Genomic DNA, 16,655 nt, shown 5'->3' with positions numbered 1-16,655 from the left:
AATTGTTGCAAATGAGACCTTGAGGTATGATGTGACTTAAATAAATGCAAAAAAAAATGAAATTTCATCAAATTTTAGACCAAAATTCTGTTGAGGGACTAAAACTGGAGAGAAACAAAATGAGAGGATTACTTTCGCAATTCAACTAAAATAAGGGACTAAAACTACAATTAAGCCTTTGAATTATTTTTCAATATAAGAATAGTCAGCACTAAGACTAAAAAGTTGGATCTTGAATATGCATGTCTTCTAGTTGAACATAATCCATTTTGCAAAAATCATTCAAACCATAAACAATTCTTGCGTTATTGTCCGGTGTTACTGGAGCACAAAGTAAGCCTGAGTAGTAAACTTCAACACCATAGGGTCCTTGTAATGTAAAAGTTGAAGTTCCAAACTTGGTGGACTTAAAACCTGTGAAGACAACAATTTGAAAGTTATTCATTTATTTCATAGTTTTAACGCCAAAACAATTCAACCTATTAGCACAATTTTTTTTAGTAAATAAAACTTTTTAGGGCAACAGACTCTTAGAATTGAAATAATAATTTAATCATGACTTAATTGCATTTTTAGTCCGTCTATTATTATCAATTTACGAAATTGATCTCCCTATTTCAAAAATCGACAGTTTTGGTCGCTCTTTCATATTTTTGAACTAAAAAATGACGATTTGATATATTTTAAATGACGTGACGTACAATTCTAAAATATATATAGATGCATTAATTATTCATGTCATTAATTATTCATGTCATGAATTAAGTTAATATGGAAAAATTTCGAAGTTGAAAGTTAAATTTTTACCATGTTTTATTCCAATTTCATGGATGTTAATCATTTTATATCACCGTATCATATGCTACATTATTTAAAGCATCTTACGTCATTATTTTTTAGTTAAAAAATCAGAGGAAGAGACCAAAACTGTCGACTTCTAAAATAAAGAGACTAATTTTGTAAATCAATAAAAATAGAAGAACTAAAACTTCAATTAAACCTTGTATTATTTTTTTTATCCAATTACAACATATCAAATAAATCAACCCACAACCTGAAACAGAAATGATAAATGGTAATAATTGTAAGAATAGTTTAGTGAATAATTAAATTAATAATGATGATTAATGTGAAAGGATACAAACGTCTATGAAAGGGTGCAAATAAGTTCTATAAATATTAGAAACTAGATGGAAGTTACGAACCAATGATTTCAAGGGTTCTATCACTTCCATAAAAATTTTCTACCATTTTACCATCAAGATCGAGTTGTGAGAAAGAATGAACCGGAAAGAGATAGATTGAGTATTGGAAGATTATTGCACTTACTTTTCGTCATTATACCAGCCTTTTAATGATTTTAATATTTGAGGATAATACATTCCAAGATCCATATAGTTATGATAATTTTCTTGAATGTGACCCTTTATTTGAAAACTTAAACTTACAATAATCTCATCCAATAATAATTGTGCAGAACAAGAAGAAAGAACTGAAAAATAAAAGGAAGCAATAAAACAGAGTGGGAGATTGAAGGAAAAATTTAGCAACTATGATACATGGACACCATTTATTTCTTATGCCCATTCAACACTTCATTTTACCTATATCTATATTTTTCTATCACATCAACATATATCACATTACTTTCTTTATTACTTTTTATCTCAATTATCTCAAAGTATATATACCCATATGATGCACACACCAAACATATTTCAAAATTTAAAGAGTGAAAGAGTTGAAAAATAAATAAGAAATCAGAAAATTAAAAGTGACCCACATCGTAGAAGAAAATGTTCACACCTTTATGTTTATTAGGTCCAAATATCAATCTTAGCTCATCAAAAATTACTTGACCAACAAACAACAATTTTATATTTGATTTAATTTGGATTATTGGTTAAATCACCACTATGTATTTTGAGAGGTTCAGTTAGAATTATGTTAGTTAATTTTGTTCAGCTATAAGTTGTTAGCTTTTTAGTTACAACTTAACTAACTCAAATGGTCAACTCATAGTTCCTTATTTATAGCAGTGGATTCATGAACATAAGAATGTAATCTTTCATCATTTTTCATTCAATTAATACAAGGTTTATTTAGTAAAATTCAAGGGTTAATTGGAATTTTGGTCTCTTATTTTAGCTGAATCACGAAAGTAGTCCTTCTATTTTATTTCTCCCCAATTTTGGTCCCTCAAATAGAATTTTGGTTCAAAACTTAATGAAGTGACATTTTTTAAAGTCACACCACACCATTTATTATCATAGATTTCAGGTACAATTGTTGCACAATGAGATCTTGAGGCATGATGTGACTTAAATAAATGGAAAAAAATAAAATTTCATCACGTTTTGGACCAAAATTATGATTTGGGGGACTAAAACTGGGGAGAAATAAAATGGGGGACTACTTTTGCGATTCAGCTAAAATAGGGGGACCAAAACTGCAATTAAGTCAAAATTCAATCTTTGTTATACCCTCTATTATGGTAACAGAGCTTCAGTTTAGGAGTCTTGATCATCTTCTTGATTGTTTTTCTTTATTATTTCAACAATGGTTAGACATAACAAGAACAACAATAACAATTTGAACCAAGGGAACGTTGACCCTGCACAAAACAATCACAACCCTTATTACATTCATCCAAGTGAAGGACCTTCATCCGTCACAATCACACCTTTTGTCAATGGCAACAACTATCATACTTGGGAAAAATGCATAACATGAGCCCTTCTTGGAAATCATAAACTAGAATTTCTTGATGAAAGCATCCCTCTACCTGTCATCTTCGACCCTGCAAACAAGTTCTGGCTTAGATGCAACAACTTGGTGTTTTCTTGGATCATCAATTCAGTATCTCCCTCCATTGCTCAAAGTCTAGCCTTCAAGGACAATGCTCACACGATATGAAATGAACTTAAAGACATATTCTCACAAAGTGACTTAATTAGAATTTCATAACTACAAAATGAAATGCATTCTTTGAAACAAGGTGAATTAACTATTTATTTTACTACCCTTACTGTACTTTGGGAGGAATTTGACACTTTTAAGACTTATTCCTCAATATACCTGTGATCTTGCAAAATATACAAAAGAAGATAGAGTCATAACCTTTTTTATTGGCCTAAATGAACAATTTGAAGTTGTAATATCTCAAGTTCTTTTAGTGGAACCTTTATCAAATATGAATAAAGTTCTTTCTTTAATGTTGCAATAAGAAAGACAACATGGTAATACCAATGAAAATTCATATTCCTATATGTTTGCTAATGCTTTTGATGAAAAAATATACTATGGAAAAGGAAAAAATGGAGGTAAATCCTGCACTTATTGTGGAAAATTGGGACATATTGTTGAAGTATGTTACAAAAAACATGGTTTTCCACCAAAACCAAAGAATAGTAGCTATTCAAATCATTCTTATGGGGAACAAAATGATGGAAAGTCAAATGATGATCAAGATTTAGAAAAAATGACGAAAGCAAGGATCAAACTCATTTCTCTCAAGATCAATTAAAAAATATCATGGCCTTGATTCAAAAAGCTACCCTTGAATCAAAGCATTATGCATACAATTTGTTGTCTTCATCACAAGTTGGACTGACACCAACAAATGAGTCAGCAGGTAAAATAACAAACCATTATTCTAATTTTGATATGAAAAATGAATCCAGGATATTGAGTTATGATACCACATCTCATATTTGTTTTAATTTGAATTCATATTCCAAAATTTTCAAAATCAATCTTATTAATTTTAATTTACCAGATGGAAATTCAACTATTGCACATTATGCAAGGTCAACCATATTTACTGACTATTTAAGATTACACGATGTGCCTATATTTGCTACAATTTTCTTTTAATTTAATTTCTATTGCTAAGTCATGTAAATCATTCTAATGTTCAATTATTTTCTATACTAATGCTTGTATTATACTAGACAACAAGACTTTAAGGATGATTGGTTCAACTAAGTTGCAAAATGGAGTATACTATCTCCAAGAGTCTAAGCTAGAAGATAGGTATTTGAAAACAATGAAAATATTATACATAACATTTCTATATTAGCTCTTTGGTATTTTTGATTAGGACATACATCAAAAAATCTATTCGTACTATGAGTACATGTATTCCTTTTACTAATTATGCTAAGCATGTTTGTGACATTTGTCATTTTGTTAAACAAAGGAAATTACCTCACCATGTTAGTAAAAGTAATGCTAGTTCTGCTTTTAATTTTATCCATGTTGATATATGAGGTCCATTTAACATTCAATCTCATCATAAACATAGTTATTTTTTACGATTGCACTAGATATCTATGGGTTGTTTTTATGAAGCATAAATATGAAACCATACATCACCTTAGCAACGTTGTTAACATGATGTCCACTCAATTTAATGCTAAGTTAATGGTGTTGCAAAATGATAATGGATCTGAGTTTATTTAGCTTGATTTTTACTCCTCTAAAGGTATTATCCATAAAACAAGTTGCGCGGAGGCCCCAACAAAGTGGAAGGGTTGAAAAAAAACATCAACACATACTTGAGGTGGCTCGGGCTCACATTTTTCAATCTAATCTCCCTAAAAGTTTTTGGTATTATGCTATAGCTCATGTTTTTTATATTATAATATAATTTCTACTCCTATTTTGTCTAACAAGTATCCTTTTGAGGTTTTACATGGATATTTACCTGATCCGAGTAAACTTAGATTTTTTGGATTCCTTTGCTATGGTTTAACTCTTGTTTCTCATCGTTTGATATTTGATCATAGAGTTATAAAATCCTTTTTTATGGGTTTCAACTAGGAACAAAAGGTATTGGGTTATATAACTTGGGTAACAAGGAAACGTATCTCTCAAGAACTGCCACTTTTGAGGAGTTGATATTCTCTTATAAAGTTGATTCTGATCAATCTTCTAATGTTCATTGGGAGTGTGTTGAGACTGACTGTTCTAATGAGAAGAATAATCAAGTCCCAATCCATGTTATCAGCCATGATGCCCAAGCAGACAATAATGGATCATCAGACTTTGACCATGAGCCTAGTCCAATCAGCTCCCTTGAGCTAGATTTAGCACAAGCTCATGCACCTCCTGAAGTCAGCTCACCCGCACAAGTCCCAACACATGTTCATACAACATTTCTCCTTTTGCCTCAACCCTCAGAAATTGTGGTCCTAGAAGGTCAACAAAGACATCTAATCCACCACCTTACATAAGCAATTTTGATTGCAATATGTATACAACATTAAGTACTTTTTATCCTCTGATCTAGTGAATGTGGAGGAAGTTAACGTAGTAGCCAAATGAAAATTGAAAAAGGATCATAAAGAATGGTGTTAAAGAAATTTCACAAGAGAAGAGGTTATAAAGGTCATTCAACAAATGCATCCAATCAAAGCCCTTGGGCTCGACGGGTTATCGACAGCCTTTTTCCAAAAGTTTTGACACATAATTGAAAAAGACGATGTGTCCTTAACTCTGGACATTCCAAATAACAACAGATCCCCGAAAGACATTAACAAAACATACATTGCCCTCATTCCAAAGGTGAAGAATCCCACTACACCAAAGGACTATAAGCCGATTAGCTTATGCAATGTCATGCTGAAACTAGTCATTAAGGGTAGGCTCATTAATACCAGAGATCATTAATGGGGAACAATCCGACTTTGTAAAGGTAGGATTATTACTAGCAATGCCTTCATTGTCGTGGAGTGCTTTCACTGGATAAAGAAATAAAAGAAAGGAAAAAAAAAGGGAGGGAGTGATGGCACTCAAACCTGATATGTCAAAGGCTTATGACAAGATCGAGTGGTTATTTGTCAAAGTAAAACTTCTATATATGGGTTTCACACATGCGTTGGTCAATCTCATTATGGGATGTGTCCCAACAGTCTCTTACCAACTCCTTATCAATGGCCAACCAAGCAAAACCTTTACTCCTAAAAGGGGACTCAGACAAGGTGACCCCCTCTCACCTTACCTTTTCATAATTTGTGCCGATGTCTTATATGGTCTTCTACATAAGTCGGTTTTTAATAGTTCACTATATGGTATACAAATTTCAATGCGAGCACCTCAACTCTCACATCTCCTTTTTGCAAATGAAAATCTTCTTTCCAAGAGCAAGCATCTGAGGCAATGGTCAATATGGACATGGCTGAAGTGTTGACGACTCTTCATTATATATATATTTTTTATTGTTTTTAGTCTTATTTATCTTTAATCATTATTCAATTTAAAGAGTTATTTTATATATTTTGTTGATTTTAGTTCTTGATTTAATGAAATGTTTATGTTCTTATTTCCTTGATTAAGTAGAGATTTTTCGTAGTTTTGCGTTGTTTCTTTGTTTTAGTATAGTGCTGAATTTTGCTGAGAAATCAACATGCTGTATGTGGCGTATTTCAGCCATATTTGGAGTTGTACATGTTCAATTGGAGTCAAATCAAGTTAAAATGAAAGCTAAGATCCATATCTGCAGTTTTCATGAAGACACCGGAACCAAATTCAGATCGAAAGAGGAGAAAAATACAATATAAGTCAGAAAGCATATGATGTGTGCCTGAAGCGCAAAAACCTGCGCCTGGAGCGCATTTTGGCCATCCTGACTCTGTCCACTTGCGCCTGGGGCGCGTGCCACGCGGCTAAATGTATAAAAATGCATTTTTTTCCTCCCTTTCTAGGAATCTTTTTTACTATTGGAAAGTTGGGAGATTTGTGCCCTAACAAAGAAACTCAAAGACGGTTGTTGCTAATACCATTGGAGCAGTTTTATCAAGAAATCATTCATGAATCTTTCTTGTAATTCTTCTCTAATATCTTTCTTTTGTATCTCTGTCATGAGTAACTAAACCCTATTTGTTAGGGATGAGTGTAACAAGATGAAACCCTTGTTTTTCTGATTTGATTTCTAGTTATATGAATGAGTTTATAGAATTATTGTTCTCATCTCTGTGCTTAATACTTTTTATTGCTTGATCAATATTAAAATGTTCTATGATTCATATTTTGAAATAGAAGTGGACTTTACGAATGCTTGAGATGAGAAATTCCTGAATTTGTAGTCTAGGGATAGATGTAGGTCATGAAACCAATTAAATTAGTTGCAAAGGCAATAGTTTAACAAGAGAATTCTTGTACGGTAAGACTTAATTCTAATCTTAAATCAACTAAGGAATTATGAGTTACTTTGGAATTAAAAGTTCTATCACTAAGACATTATGACAAGAATAATAATTCAATATAGGAATTCAGTAACTAGAATCAAACTAGATACTAATGTTGAATTCGAAGTGAGACTTATCCCTGACATTTTTCTTATTATAAAGGATCAATTTTATTAATGTTGTTAATTTCAAATATTATTTCAATCGATTCGAAAACTTTTTGTTCAATTTTAGTAATTAAACACAATTTGATAGTAAAACGCAATCCTTGAGTTCGACACTCGGTATTTTATTATTACTTGCAACGATTCAGTACACTTGCTAAAACGTTATCAAGTGTTGTTTGGTCAAATTGTGCATGATGAAGAAAAAGATATGATATGTAACAAGATGGGAGAAAAGATACACTACTACAAATTTCGTCTTTAGTGACCGATTTGGAGACTAAATTATTTCGGTCACTTTATAGACTAAATTAGAGAACCATTTTTGAGTCACTAAATTGGTCACATATGATATTTAGAGATTGAAAAATCGGTCTCTATTATCTATGTTACCTTTTTATTTATTTATTAAAATTGGGTCACAAAACTTGTCATGCCTACTTTTATTATGCCACGTTTATTCACTTACCTCATTTTTTTCTTCGAAAAACGAGTTCCCTCTTTATTTTTTCACTAAAATAAAATTCCCTCCCGAAGAAGCAAGTTTACCTCTCACTTTTCTTCAAGAAACAAACTATTTGTTCTTTTCTCAGCCCACCACATATCATGGAATCTCTAATCTGTCAACCAAGAAAATCCTTTTTCATCATTGTTTGCAATCGCTTCTTCGTTTCATCACCGTTTCAAATTGCTTATTCGTTTCATCATTGTTTCCAATGGCTTCATTTCATCACTGTTTCTCGCTTCCCTCACAAATTCCACCACCATTTCACGCTTTGCTTCGGTGAAACAGAAAATCATAGCCACCACCCGTAATGGATCGAATTAGTTGATGCTCCAACTAAGGAGCCCCCTTTTTTGTCTCCCTGCCACTCGCAAAATCGTCTATCTTTTGAAAAGATTCCAGTAGGGGTGGACAAAAAAACCAAAAACTGAACCGAACCAAACCATTTTAAAACTAAACTAGTTCAAAAAAATTAAAAACCAAACTTGATTTTAAAATCAGTTTTTTTAACTGAACTGACTTTAGAAAACATAGGTGCACTGGAACCTTTTAGTTTTAAATTTTAATTCTACCAAAATCTCAAAATCTCAGAACCCTAAAATCAAAATCAGAACCCTAAAATTGAAATGATGCTTATGGCCGCCGCCGCTGCAAATTCTGAATCAGAATCATCTCTTCTCTCTTCATGCAACAGTTCATCGCCCTCCGTCTTCTCTCTTCGCGCAACAATTCATCGCCCTCCGTCTTCTCTCTTTGTGAGTCTACGCCCTTTGTCACCATCTGTCTTCCATCGTTTTCTCGCATGTATTCATCCACCTCCGCTTTCGCTGTTTCACCATTTTGGTTCATCTTCATTATTTTGCTTGTTTGATAACCTTTTGAGCCGAGTTCATGCTTTTCTCATGCATTTTATTTCTACCATGATTAGTACTCTACTTTTGATTGTTTTGCTGTATTTTTTTTTTAAGTTTTGTGTAATTTGGATTTTGTTAATCTCTGTATTTTTAAAGTTATAAATTGATAATTACTTAAACTTTGTATTCATGTGTGCTGAGTTTTTTATCTGTATTTGTATTCATGTTTGTTGATTTTTTTTATCTGCATTTGTGTAATCAATAGCATTGGTTTTGTTCTGCTATGGTGAAAAACAAGTTAGGCACACGATTGATATTACACTGAATGGAGAAGAATTTGTGTCTAAGTGAATAATCTAATTAACAAACTTTGATATTATATTAGTATTAAAGCTATTGTTATAATGTAGCAGGAAATAAAGTTGTTAGTTGAAGTGATGAGTATGATAACACTATGTGGAAAGTGTGACTGTAACTGATAGGTACTTAATAAATCTAAAGCTATTTCCTCCCTTGAATTGGGGTATTTGATATATATAAAAATTATAAATCTGGTAAAATTATGAATTATAAAGCTACTATTATAATTTATAAAGCTACTGTTATAACAACAAATTATAAAGCATGAATTGGGGTATTTGATATATATAAAAATTATAAATCTAGTAAATTGTTTTATAAAGCTTGAATTGTGCAATGAATTGGTTGTTTCTTGTGGTTATGCAATTAAATATACTAGCATGTGGTGCACCAATACTATGTTTTGAAGAGTTCTTCATAGTTTATGATGAAACAATACTCTATGAGCTTTTTTGTATGCATAAAGTCTTGCTGGTCTTCAAACATTAGAACTTCAAGGGTGTCTTTTTTATGCATAATTAGAAAGAGTATAAGCTGATATGCAAGGGTGTGTTTCATGTTTGTGTGGTTGGCCATTGGCACACATAACAATAGCAATTTTGGTAGTAAACCCAGAGGTTTGCTAGATGCTATCCTGCTCGTTTGTTCTCATTTTTTATCGAGTAACAAATATTCAAATTTTTGCGCTTTAATTTTGTGTCCTGTACCTATATTGCAATAAGCCAAATGCTAACTAATGTCTAAAGGACACTGATTAAGGAATAAAAAGTTGAAGGTTTATAATGGAAAGTGCAGCTTTTGAAATTAATAATGCATTAACTCCCGTGATTCACAGTATTTTCCTTTTTAAATTTTGTTTCTTTAACAAGTATTTTTGCTAGACCTTTAATTTTATTTGAAATTTATTAACTATGATGTTCACAATTGACTGATTCATAATCTTTTTTTTGCTACCACAAATTGTTTCTGAGACACCACTTATGTATTTATTGTGTCGAATGCTATTATTTTTATGCCTGTGAGATTGACTCAATTTTGAATAAGCTATTGCACATAGTACGTTATGTAGTGACCTTGTTGTTCTTATATGTATGGATTTCTGATTTGAAATATAGTAGTAAGTTTATATATTATGAAATAAAGGCTTAATTGGTGTTTGGTTGTCTAAATTGGTGTTTCAAATTATAGATTTATGTATTTCAACTTTTGCATACAAATGAGTCATAGGTCTGGCTAAATTTTATTTATCAATTCATAAGTGTGTTAGAAGTTCATCACTTCTAGAGCTGTGTCTTTTAGCTGTGCATTAAGTGGCTGTTGTTATATTTCAGTTTTTTTTCTTCACCTTATTGAAATAGATCTATACTTATTAAATTGACGCTACATTTCTGCTTTTCTAAATGAGAGCAAAAGCATGTGTGGTCTTTGCAGCACCGACACTTCTGATTGAATGCGTGTCTAGTGTCTGACATGTGTTGGTGTCGGACACCGATACATGTGATTACATTCAATTTATTCATTTTTTCAAATTATTATCAATGTCAACATATTTGTGTTAGTATTGTGTCTGATGTTCATGTCAGTGCTTTATAGTGTGTGGTACATGCATGCTGTGTTTTGGCTTTCTTAAATGAGGTGTCGTTTTAAGCAGTTATTGTAGGGTGCTACTGTAAGTACAAGAGGTAAACAATCTGATGAATAACCTCTTTGGAAGTTTTGGAACATCAATATTCAAGGCAGTCTAAATTGAGATTTGACTTAAGACAATCTAGATTGTACATTGCAGAGTCATACTATAGACTATAGGGTCTTCCTAAAAATATGAAAACATATTCTAATATAAAAATATGTTTATGTTTGGATAGCGGTGTGCTGAACATTAGAATAGAAATAGATATATACTCATTATTATGCTGGTTTTAATTTGGTTCACATTTTGTTGATGAAAGTTGCTTAGTTTAGTTTAGTTTATTTTATGTTATTGTTTTTGTTTCAATAAATGATTAAAAGTAGACTTTCTAATCATATTTATTTAAACAAATGTCGTCAATAGGTGATTACGTGGACTCTCCATCAATGGAGAATGAAGAACATATTGCTTTCACTTCGGTTGCCTCTTATAGTGAAGCTATATCAGATCGTCTTCCACCATCTAAGCATAAAAATCGATCACAAGCATGAAATCACTTTACTGAAGTGCCTAATTCAGGTCAAATGGCCAAATGTCATTATTGTGGAAACTTGATTGAATTCAAGGACGAGACAAGTGCTATGACTATGCATCTGAAAAGATGTAAGGAGCATCCTGATAATCAAGAACTCAAAAGGCAAAAAACACAAAGGGATGAATTAGGTGTTGTCTCTTCACCTCATTCAACGTTTGACCAAGAGGCATGTCAATTGGAACTTGTGAAGATGTTTGTGGGAGCAGAGCTTCCTTTTCAATTTGTGGAGAATGTGTTTTTTCGAAACTTTGTGAATGTCTTACAACCACAGTTTGATATTCCACCCCGCTGTACATTAAGGCGTGCTATTTGTTCACTTTTTCATGCGGAGAGAGAAAGCCTTAAAATTTTAATCTCAAAACATCGTGGGAGGGTTTGTCTTACGACAGACACATGGACTTCTATCCAAAATCTAAGCTACATGAATCTAACTGCACATTTCATTGATAAAAAATGGAATTTGCATAAGAGAATCTTGAATTTTTGTAAAATCACAAGCCATACAGAAGAGTTCATGGCTAAGGAAGTCGAGACATGTTTAAATGCTTGGGAGTTGAATCGTGTCTTTAGCATAACAATTGAAAATGCATCGTCTAATGACGTCGAAATTAAATTTATGAAGAAGTGGATGAATGCAAGGAACTGTTTGCTCTTGAACGGAGAATCTATCCATATGTGGTGTTGTGCACATATCTTGAGTTTGATTGTAAAGGAAGGTTTAAAAGATGAGGACATTTCTATCACAAGAATCCGGAAAGCAGTCAAGTATGTGAGATTGTCTCCTTCAAGATTGGCAAGGTTTAAGGGATGCGTTGAAAGAGAGAATTTTTTTTATAAAGGTCTCATATGTCTAGATGTGGAAACTAGATGAAATTCTACATACTTGATGTTAGTAACGACTGTGAAGTATAAAAAAGCATTTGATTTGTTAGAAATTGTCGATGCTAAGTATGTCAAAGAACTATCTAAGGATAAAGGCCATGGAGTACCTCTATCCAAGGATTGGGACTTTGCTAATATGGTGCTTCCCTTTTTGAAGATTTTCTATATGCTACTATGCGTGAGCACAATGATGCAAGCATAAAGTCGATGGGGATTAGTATGAAGAGTAAATATGACAAGTATTGGGGCAACGTTGATGGAATAAACGTGTTGTTACTCATTGTTGTTGTATTGGACTCAACTTGCAAATTTGGATATGTATACTACTTTCTTGATTATTTTTTTGATGTAGATGGTGATACATTGAAGATGAAATTGTCATCTTCCTTGAAATCAATTTATCGAGAATATGAAGGTAGGGAGGAAGGTTCTCAAAGTATAGGAGAATCACAACCAGAGGAAGATGATAATGATATACATGGTATGGGCTTCTACAAAAAATCAATTGGGCAAAGAATTAATCCTAAGTCTGGGCTTGATAAATACCTTGTTGAAGAGTGTGAACCTTATTTTGTCGAGTTTGACATTCTGAATTGGCGAAAAGTCAACTCAACTAGATTCCCCATCCTTTCAAGTGTTGCTCGTGAGGTGTTGGATCCTCATCGTAGTAATCTTGCACCTACGACAGTGGAAGTGCTTGTTTGCACTCAAGATTGGCTGAAAATGATCTCCTTTCTCAAATCTATTTGATGAGGACCTTGAAGAACTTGAAACCTTTGAGAAAGGTATGTTACAATATTTTTAGTTCTACAAACTTTGTATTATATTTTAAATTTTTTGAAACATAACGAAATACTCTTTTTTGCTGAGATCATTTCTCCAACGCTCTACGCAACAACATCTGCTAGTGTCATTAGTCTTGATGATTAAAGATATTTGTTTCTATTTTGTTTAGCGTCATTGCATTTGAAGTAAAATTGTTGAAGTAAATAGATTATTTGAGTTTAGGGATCATACTTTTAGAATATTAAGGAATTTGTTTCTGTTCATCTTTTAGTTACATGTGTGCTAGGCAGATATTTTTAGAAAATTCATTAGCCTATTAAGGTTTGGTGATGTGCTAAGACTGATTGATCAACATTACCCTAATTAGACATTATTGTTTATGTTTCTCATTAATTCTAATTTTATCTTCTGGAAAGGCTTAATATGTATCTGATTCTGTTTCTGATTAATTATGATTGATCAATATTGTTGTGCCAATGCAAGGCTTAATATGTATCTGGAAAGGCATCATGTGAATTCTGATTGATCAACATTGCTCCACATGCTGCCAAACGGCTAGTCAATGAATTAAATAGGAAAAAAAGTCTATATGAATTAAATAGCGCGGTTCAATTTTATACAAAAGCAGTTCGGTTTGGTACAAGTAAAAATAAGTTAAAATCGGTTCAGTTTGGTTTGGTACAAGTAAAAATAAGTTAAAACTGGTTCAGTTTGGTTTGGAGTATTAAACCAGTTTGGTTTGGAGTATTAAACCAGTTCAGTTTGGTTTGGAGTATTAAACCGGTTCAATTCGGTTTGAAGTATTAAACCGGTTCACTGGTTTATAGAATCAGTTCGGTTTTACAAACTATAAACCGGTTCAGTTCAATTTTTTCTGAACTGAAAACTAGTTCGGTTCGATTTTCAAGCATAACTGAATTTTGCCAATCCCTAGACTCCAGTGCCGAAGGGTCTTCTCAGCCAGTTATTAGTTGCTCTGTTGACTCCGAGTTTGATTCAATATTTTGATTCAGTGGTATTTATTTTATTTTGCTACATCTTGTTTATTTTATTTTGTTTGAATTGAGCATGTCTTTGATTTTGTTTTCTCTCGTCCATTTCTCATAAGAAATCATCTCAAAGTTTAACTGCTTTGTGGACATGATTTTTTATTTAAGTGTACTATGTATTTCTTTATTTGTTATTCAATTAACTTCTTTTTACTAGTAATGATTTTTGTGTTGGTAGCCTAAACCATCACAAGAAACTTCAGCATTTAGAACATCTAATCCAAGAGTTGATGTATTTTCAAATTCATAAGGTATTTTAGATGTTTCATATTTTCAATCTTTGTCTTGCTTGTATCCTTGTTGCTCCTTGTATTTTTTTTTCTTCCATTAGATTTTTATTTTATTTTTTACTTTGTTGGTGCATTTTGATTGCGTTATTGTGTAAGTTGTATTTGTGGTTTGCAATTTGTTAGAGAATTCGTATAGAAGTCGCATGATAAAAAAAAGGAGACTTAAGGGTGAATCACACATAGACCATGCAACTTTCAGGTCAAATAAATTTTAACGTATTAGGAAGAAATAAATTATAAATGTGTTGTTTCTTAATATACCTTTCATTATAGACATAATTCACAAATGTGTTTGATAATTATAGTTTTTATTTTGTTTTAGAATTTCTTGGTGTATTAGAAGTTTTAGTTAGACATGATAAATTGTTGGTGTGTTTGAAGTTTTTATGTTAAGAGCTCTTTAACTCCTTTCATTTACTCCTCTTTTTCACATTCTTGGTTGAAGTTAGAAGACAAGAATATGGAAAACGAATTAATTTCAAATAGAAGAAAATTTTATACATTACAAGTAGCATGTTATTTATGTGTAACATTGTCGGCATATTTCTTTACTAACATGAAGTTAAAAATTAAATGATAGAAGAGTTAATTCTATTTTCTTTTTAATTTACTTTTTAAAGTCATTTATCATTTATTTGATGAAGCAATATCAAATATATTGTTTATGAAGGTTGAAAATTTAAAAAGTACACCCAAGAACAATGCCGCGTGCAATTGATGTAATGTATTACAGTTCAGTTGAAATGATTCTGCATTGTATAGTTTTGTAGAATTCTGCTTGTGTAAAAATTTCTGCACTATACAAATTCTGTATTTTAAAAATTATGCTTGTATAAAAAATTCTGCAGTAAAATTCTGTACTGCAAAACTCTGCACTGTAAAATTCTGCTTGTGTGAAAAACTCTGCACTGTAAAAAATTCTGTCTTTCTACTTGTAAAGGTTTTATATCATATGAGTTTTCCTTATGAGATCAAATGCAAGAAGAAATCTATTGTATACATGTGTTAATGTTGAGTTTTCTTCTGTTTAATATATATTTAAATATTGAGTTTTCTATATGTTGTTAGACGGAATTGAATGGCACCCTTCCTAGTCATTCACATTTGTTTTTTCACATACACAAACATGACAATGATAAAACATGGGTTCATAGAAGATCATAATATATGCATTTAAGAATATATGATTTAAGAGCTTTCAACTTTAAATTGTATATTATTTATTATTTTTTGTATTGGTTTCATTCTATTTTAATGTGTTTTAAAATATTAATTAGCCTTATATTTATGTTAACAGAAAAAGTTGAGACATAAACTGGAATAATTGATCCACGAAGCATCTTTACAAAGAACTCCCCCACCAAATAAACTAAATGTGTGGTGTGAGATTGCAGAAATAAAAAAAGGACGAGTATATGGTCTCAGAATGAAATCTACTGTGTTGTTAGGGAGGTCAAATTATCATGACTCATGTTCTTCAACTGAGTGGGTACACAAGGGCATGAATTTGAAGAAATGAGAAATGAAAGAGATCAACAAAAACATGAATTTGAAGATATGAAAAATGAAAAAGATCAACTTCAAAAGAAATATGCTAATAAAAATAGAACAATTGAGCGCAACAACCACTTAATAAAACAATTGATGAATAGCTTGAATTTTCAACTCATGCCGATTACTAAAAATCAAGTTCATGATGATGAAATTGGTAATAATGGTGGTGATGATCATGACGATGAAGAGTTAGATGGATAGAGATAAGTCAATTTGAAGAAAAAATACATATGTTTAGAAATATATATATGTTTAGACTGAAATTTGATGTGTATTTATTTGAGAACTTAGAAATACTACTTAATATATTGTGTGTTTTTTTTCATTATGTACATTGGTATGTTTAATGCATTTAAATATTTTTGGTGTATGAATTTTCTAGATATTGAAATCAGATTTAAAAAATTATTTTCATTGTTATTATAGACATTAATGTAATGCATTTTTAAAAAAATTGCAAAGTTTAGAGATGAAATTAGTGACCAAAATTTTAATTAAAATAATAGATTTAGTCATAAAATTCGTCTTTGAACGAGTTGCTAATGACATAGAAAATCAATTCAAAGTGGTTGTTAAATGGGTCTCAAAATATCAATGAAATTAGGTCGCTAAAGCGGTCACTAAATATCAATAGTTGATTCAGTCGCCAACAAATAAAGACTAGTAATTTACCAATTGAATTAAAAAGGTCTTAGATTCGGTCGCTAAAATCAATAGCGACTGATCTTTTAATAATACTGACAAAAAAATCGATCACTAAAAGTGAAATTTTTGGTAGTGACATTATACATTGATG

The 16,655-nt window shown here is 31.5% G+C and overlaps 2 protein-coding genes across 2 annotated transcripts; both read left to right on the top strand.

Annotated features, from left to right (window-relative positions):
• Positions 1-11,287: 11,287 nt before the first annotated feature.
• On the top strand, positions 11,288-12,382 carry LOC105852877 (zinc finger BED domain-containing protein RICESLEEPER 2-like). Its single transcript, XM_012719664.1, has 2 exons — positions 11,288-12,137; positions 12,231-12,382. The coding sequence occupies exons 1-2, from the start codon at positions 11,288-11,290 to the stop codon at positions 12,380-12,382; spliced, it is 1,002 nt and encodes a 333-aa protein (XP_012575118.1).
• Positions 12,383-12,387: 5 nt separating this feature from the next.
• On the top strand, positions 12,388-12,930 carry LOC140919783 (zinc finger BED domain-containing protein RICESLEEPER 2-like). The gene has a single exon (XM_073366422.1). The coding sequence runs from the start codon at positions 12,388-12,390 to the stop codon at positions 12,928-12,930; it is 543 nt and encodes a 180-aa protein (XP_073222523.1).
• Positions 12,931-16,655: the final 3,725 nt, after the last annotated feature.

Source organism: Cicer arietinum, chromosome 3, assembly GCF_000331145.2.
Source record: "Cicer arietinum cultivar CDC Frontier isolate Library 1 chromosome 3, Cicar.CDCFrontier_v2.0, whole genome shotgun sequence".
Lineage (NCBI taxonomy): Eukaryota > Viridiplantae > Streptophyta > Magnoliopsida > Fabales > Fabaceae > Cicer > Cicer arietinum.
This window is presented reverse-complemented; position numbering and strand designations above follow the sequence as displayed.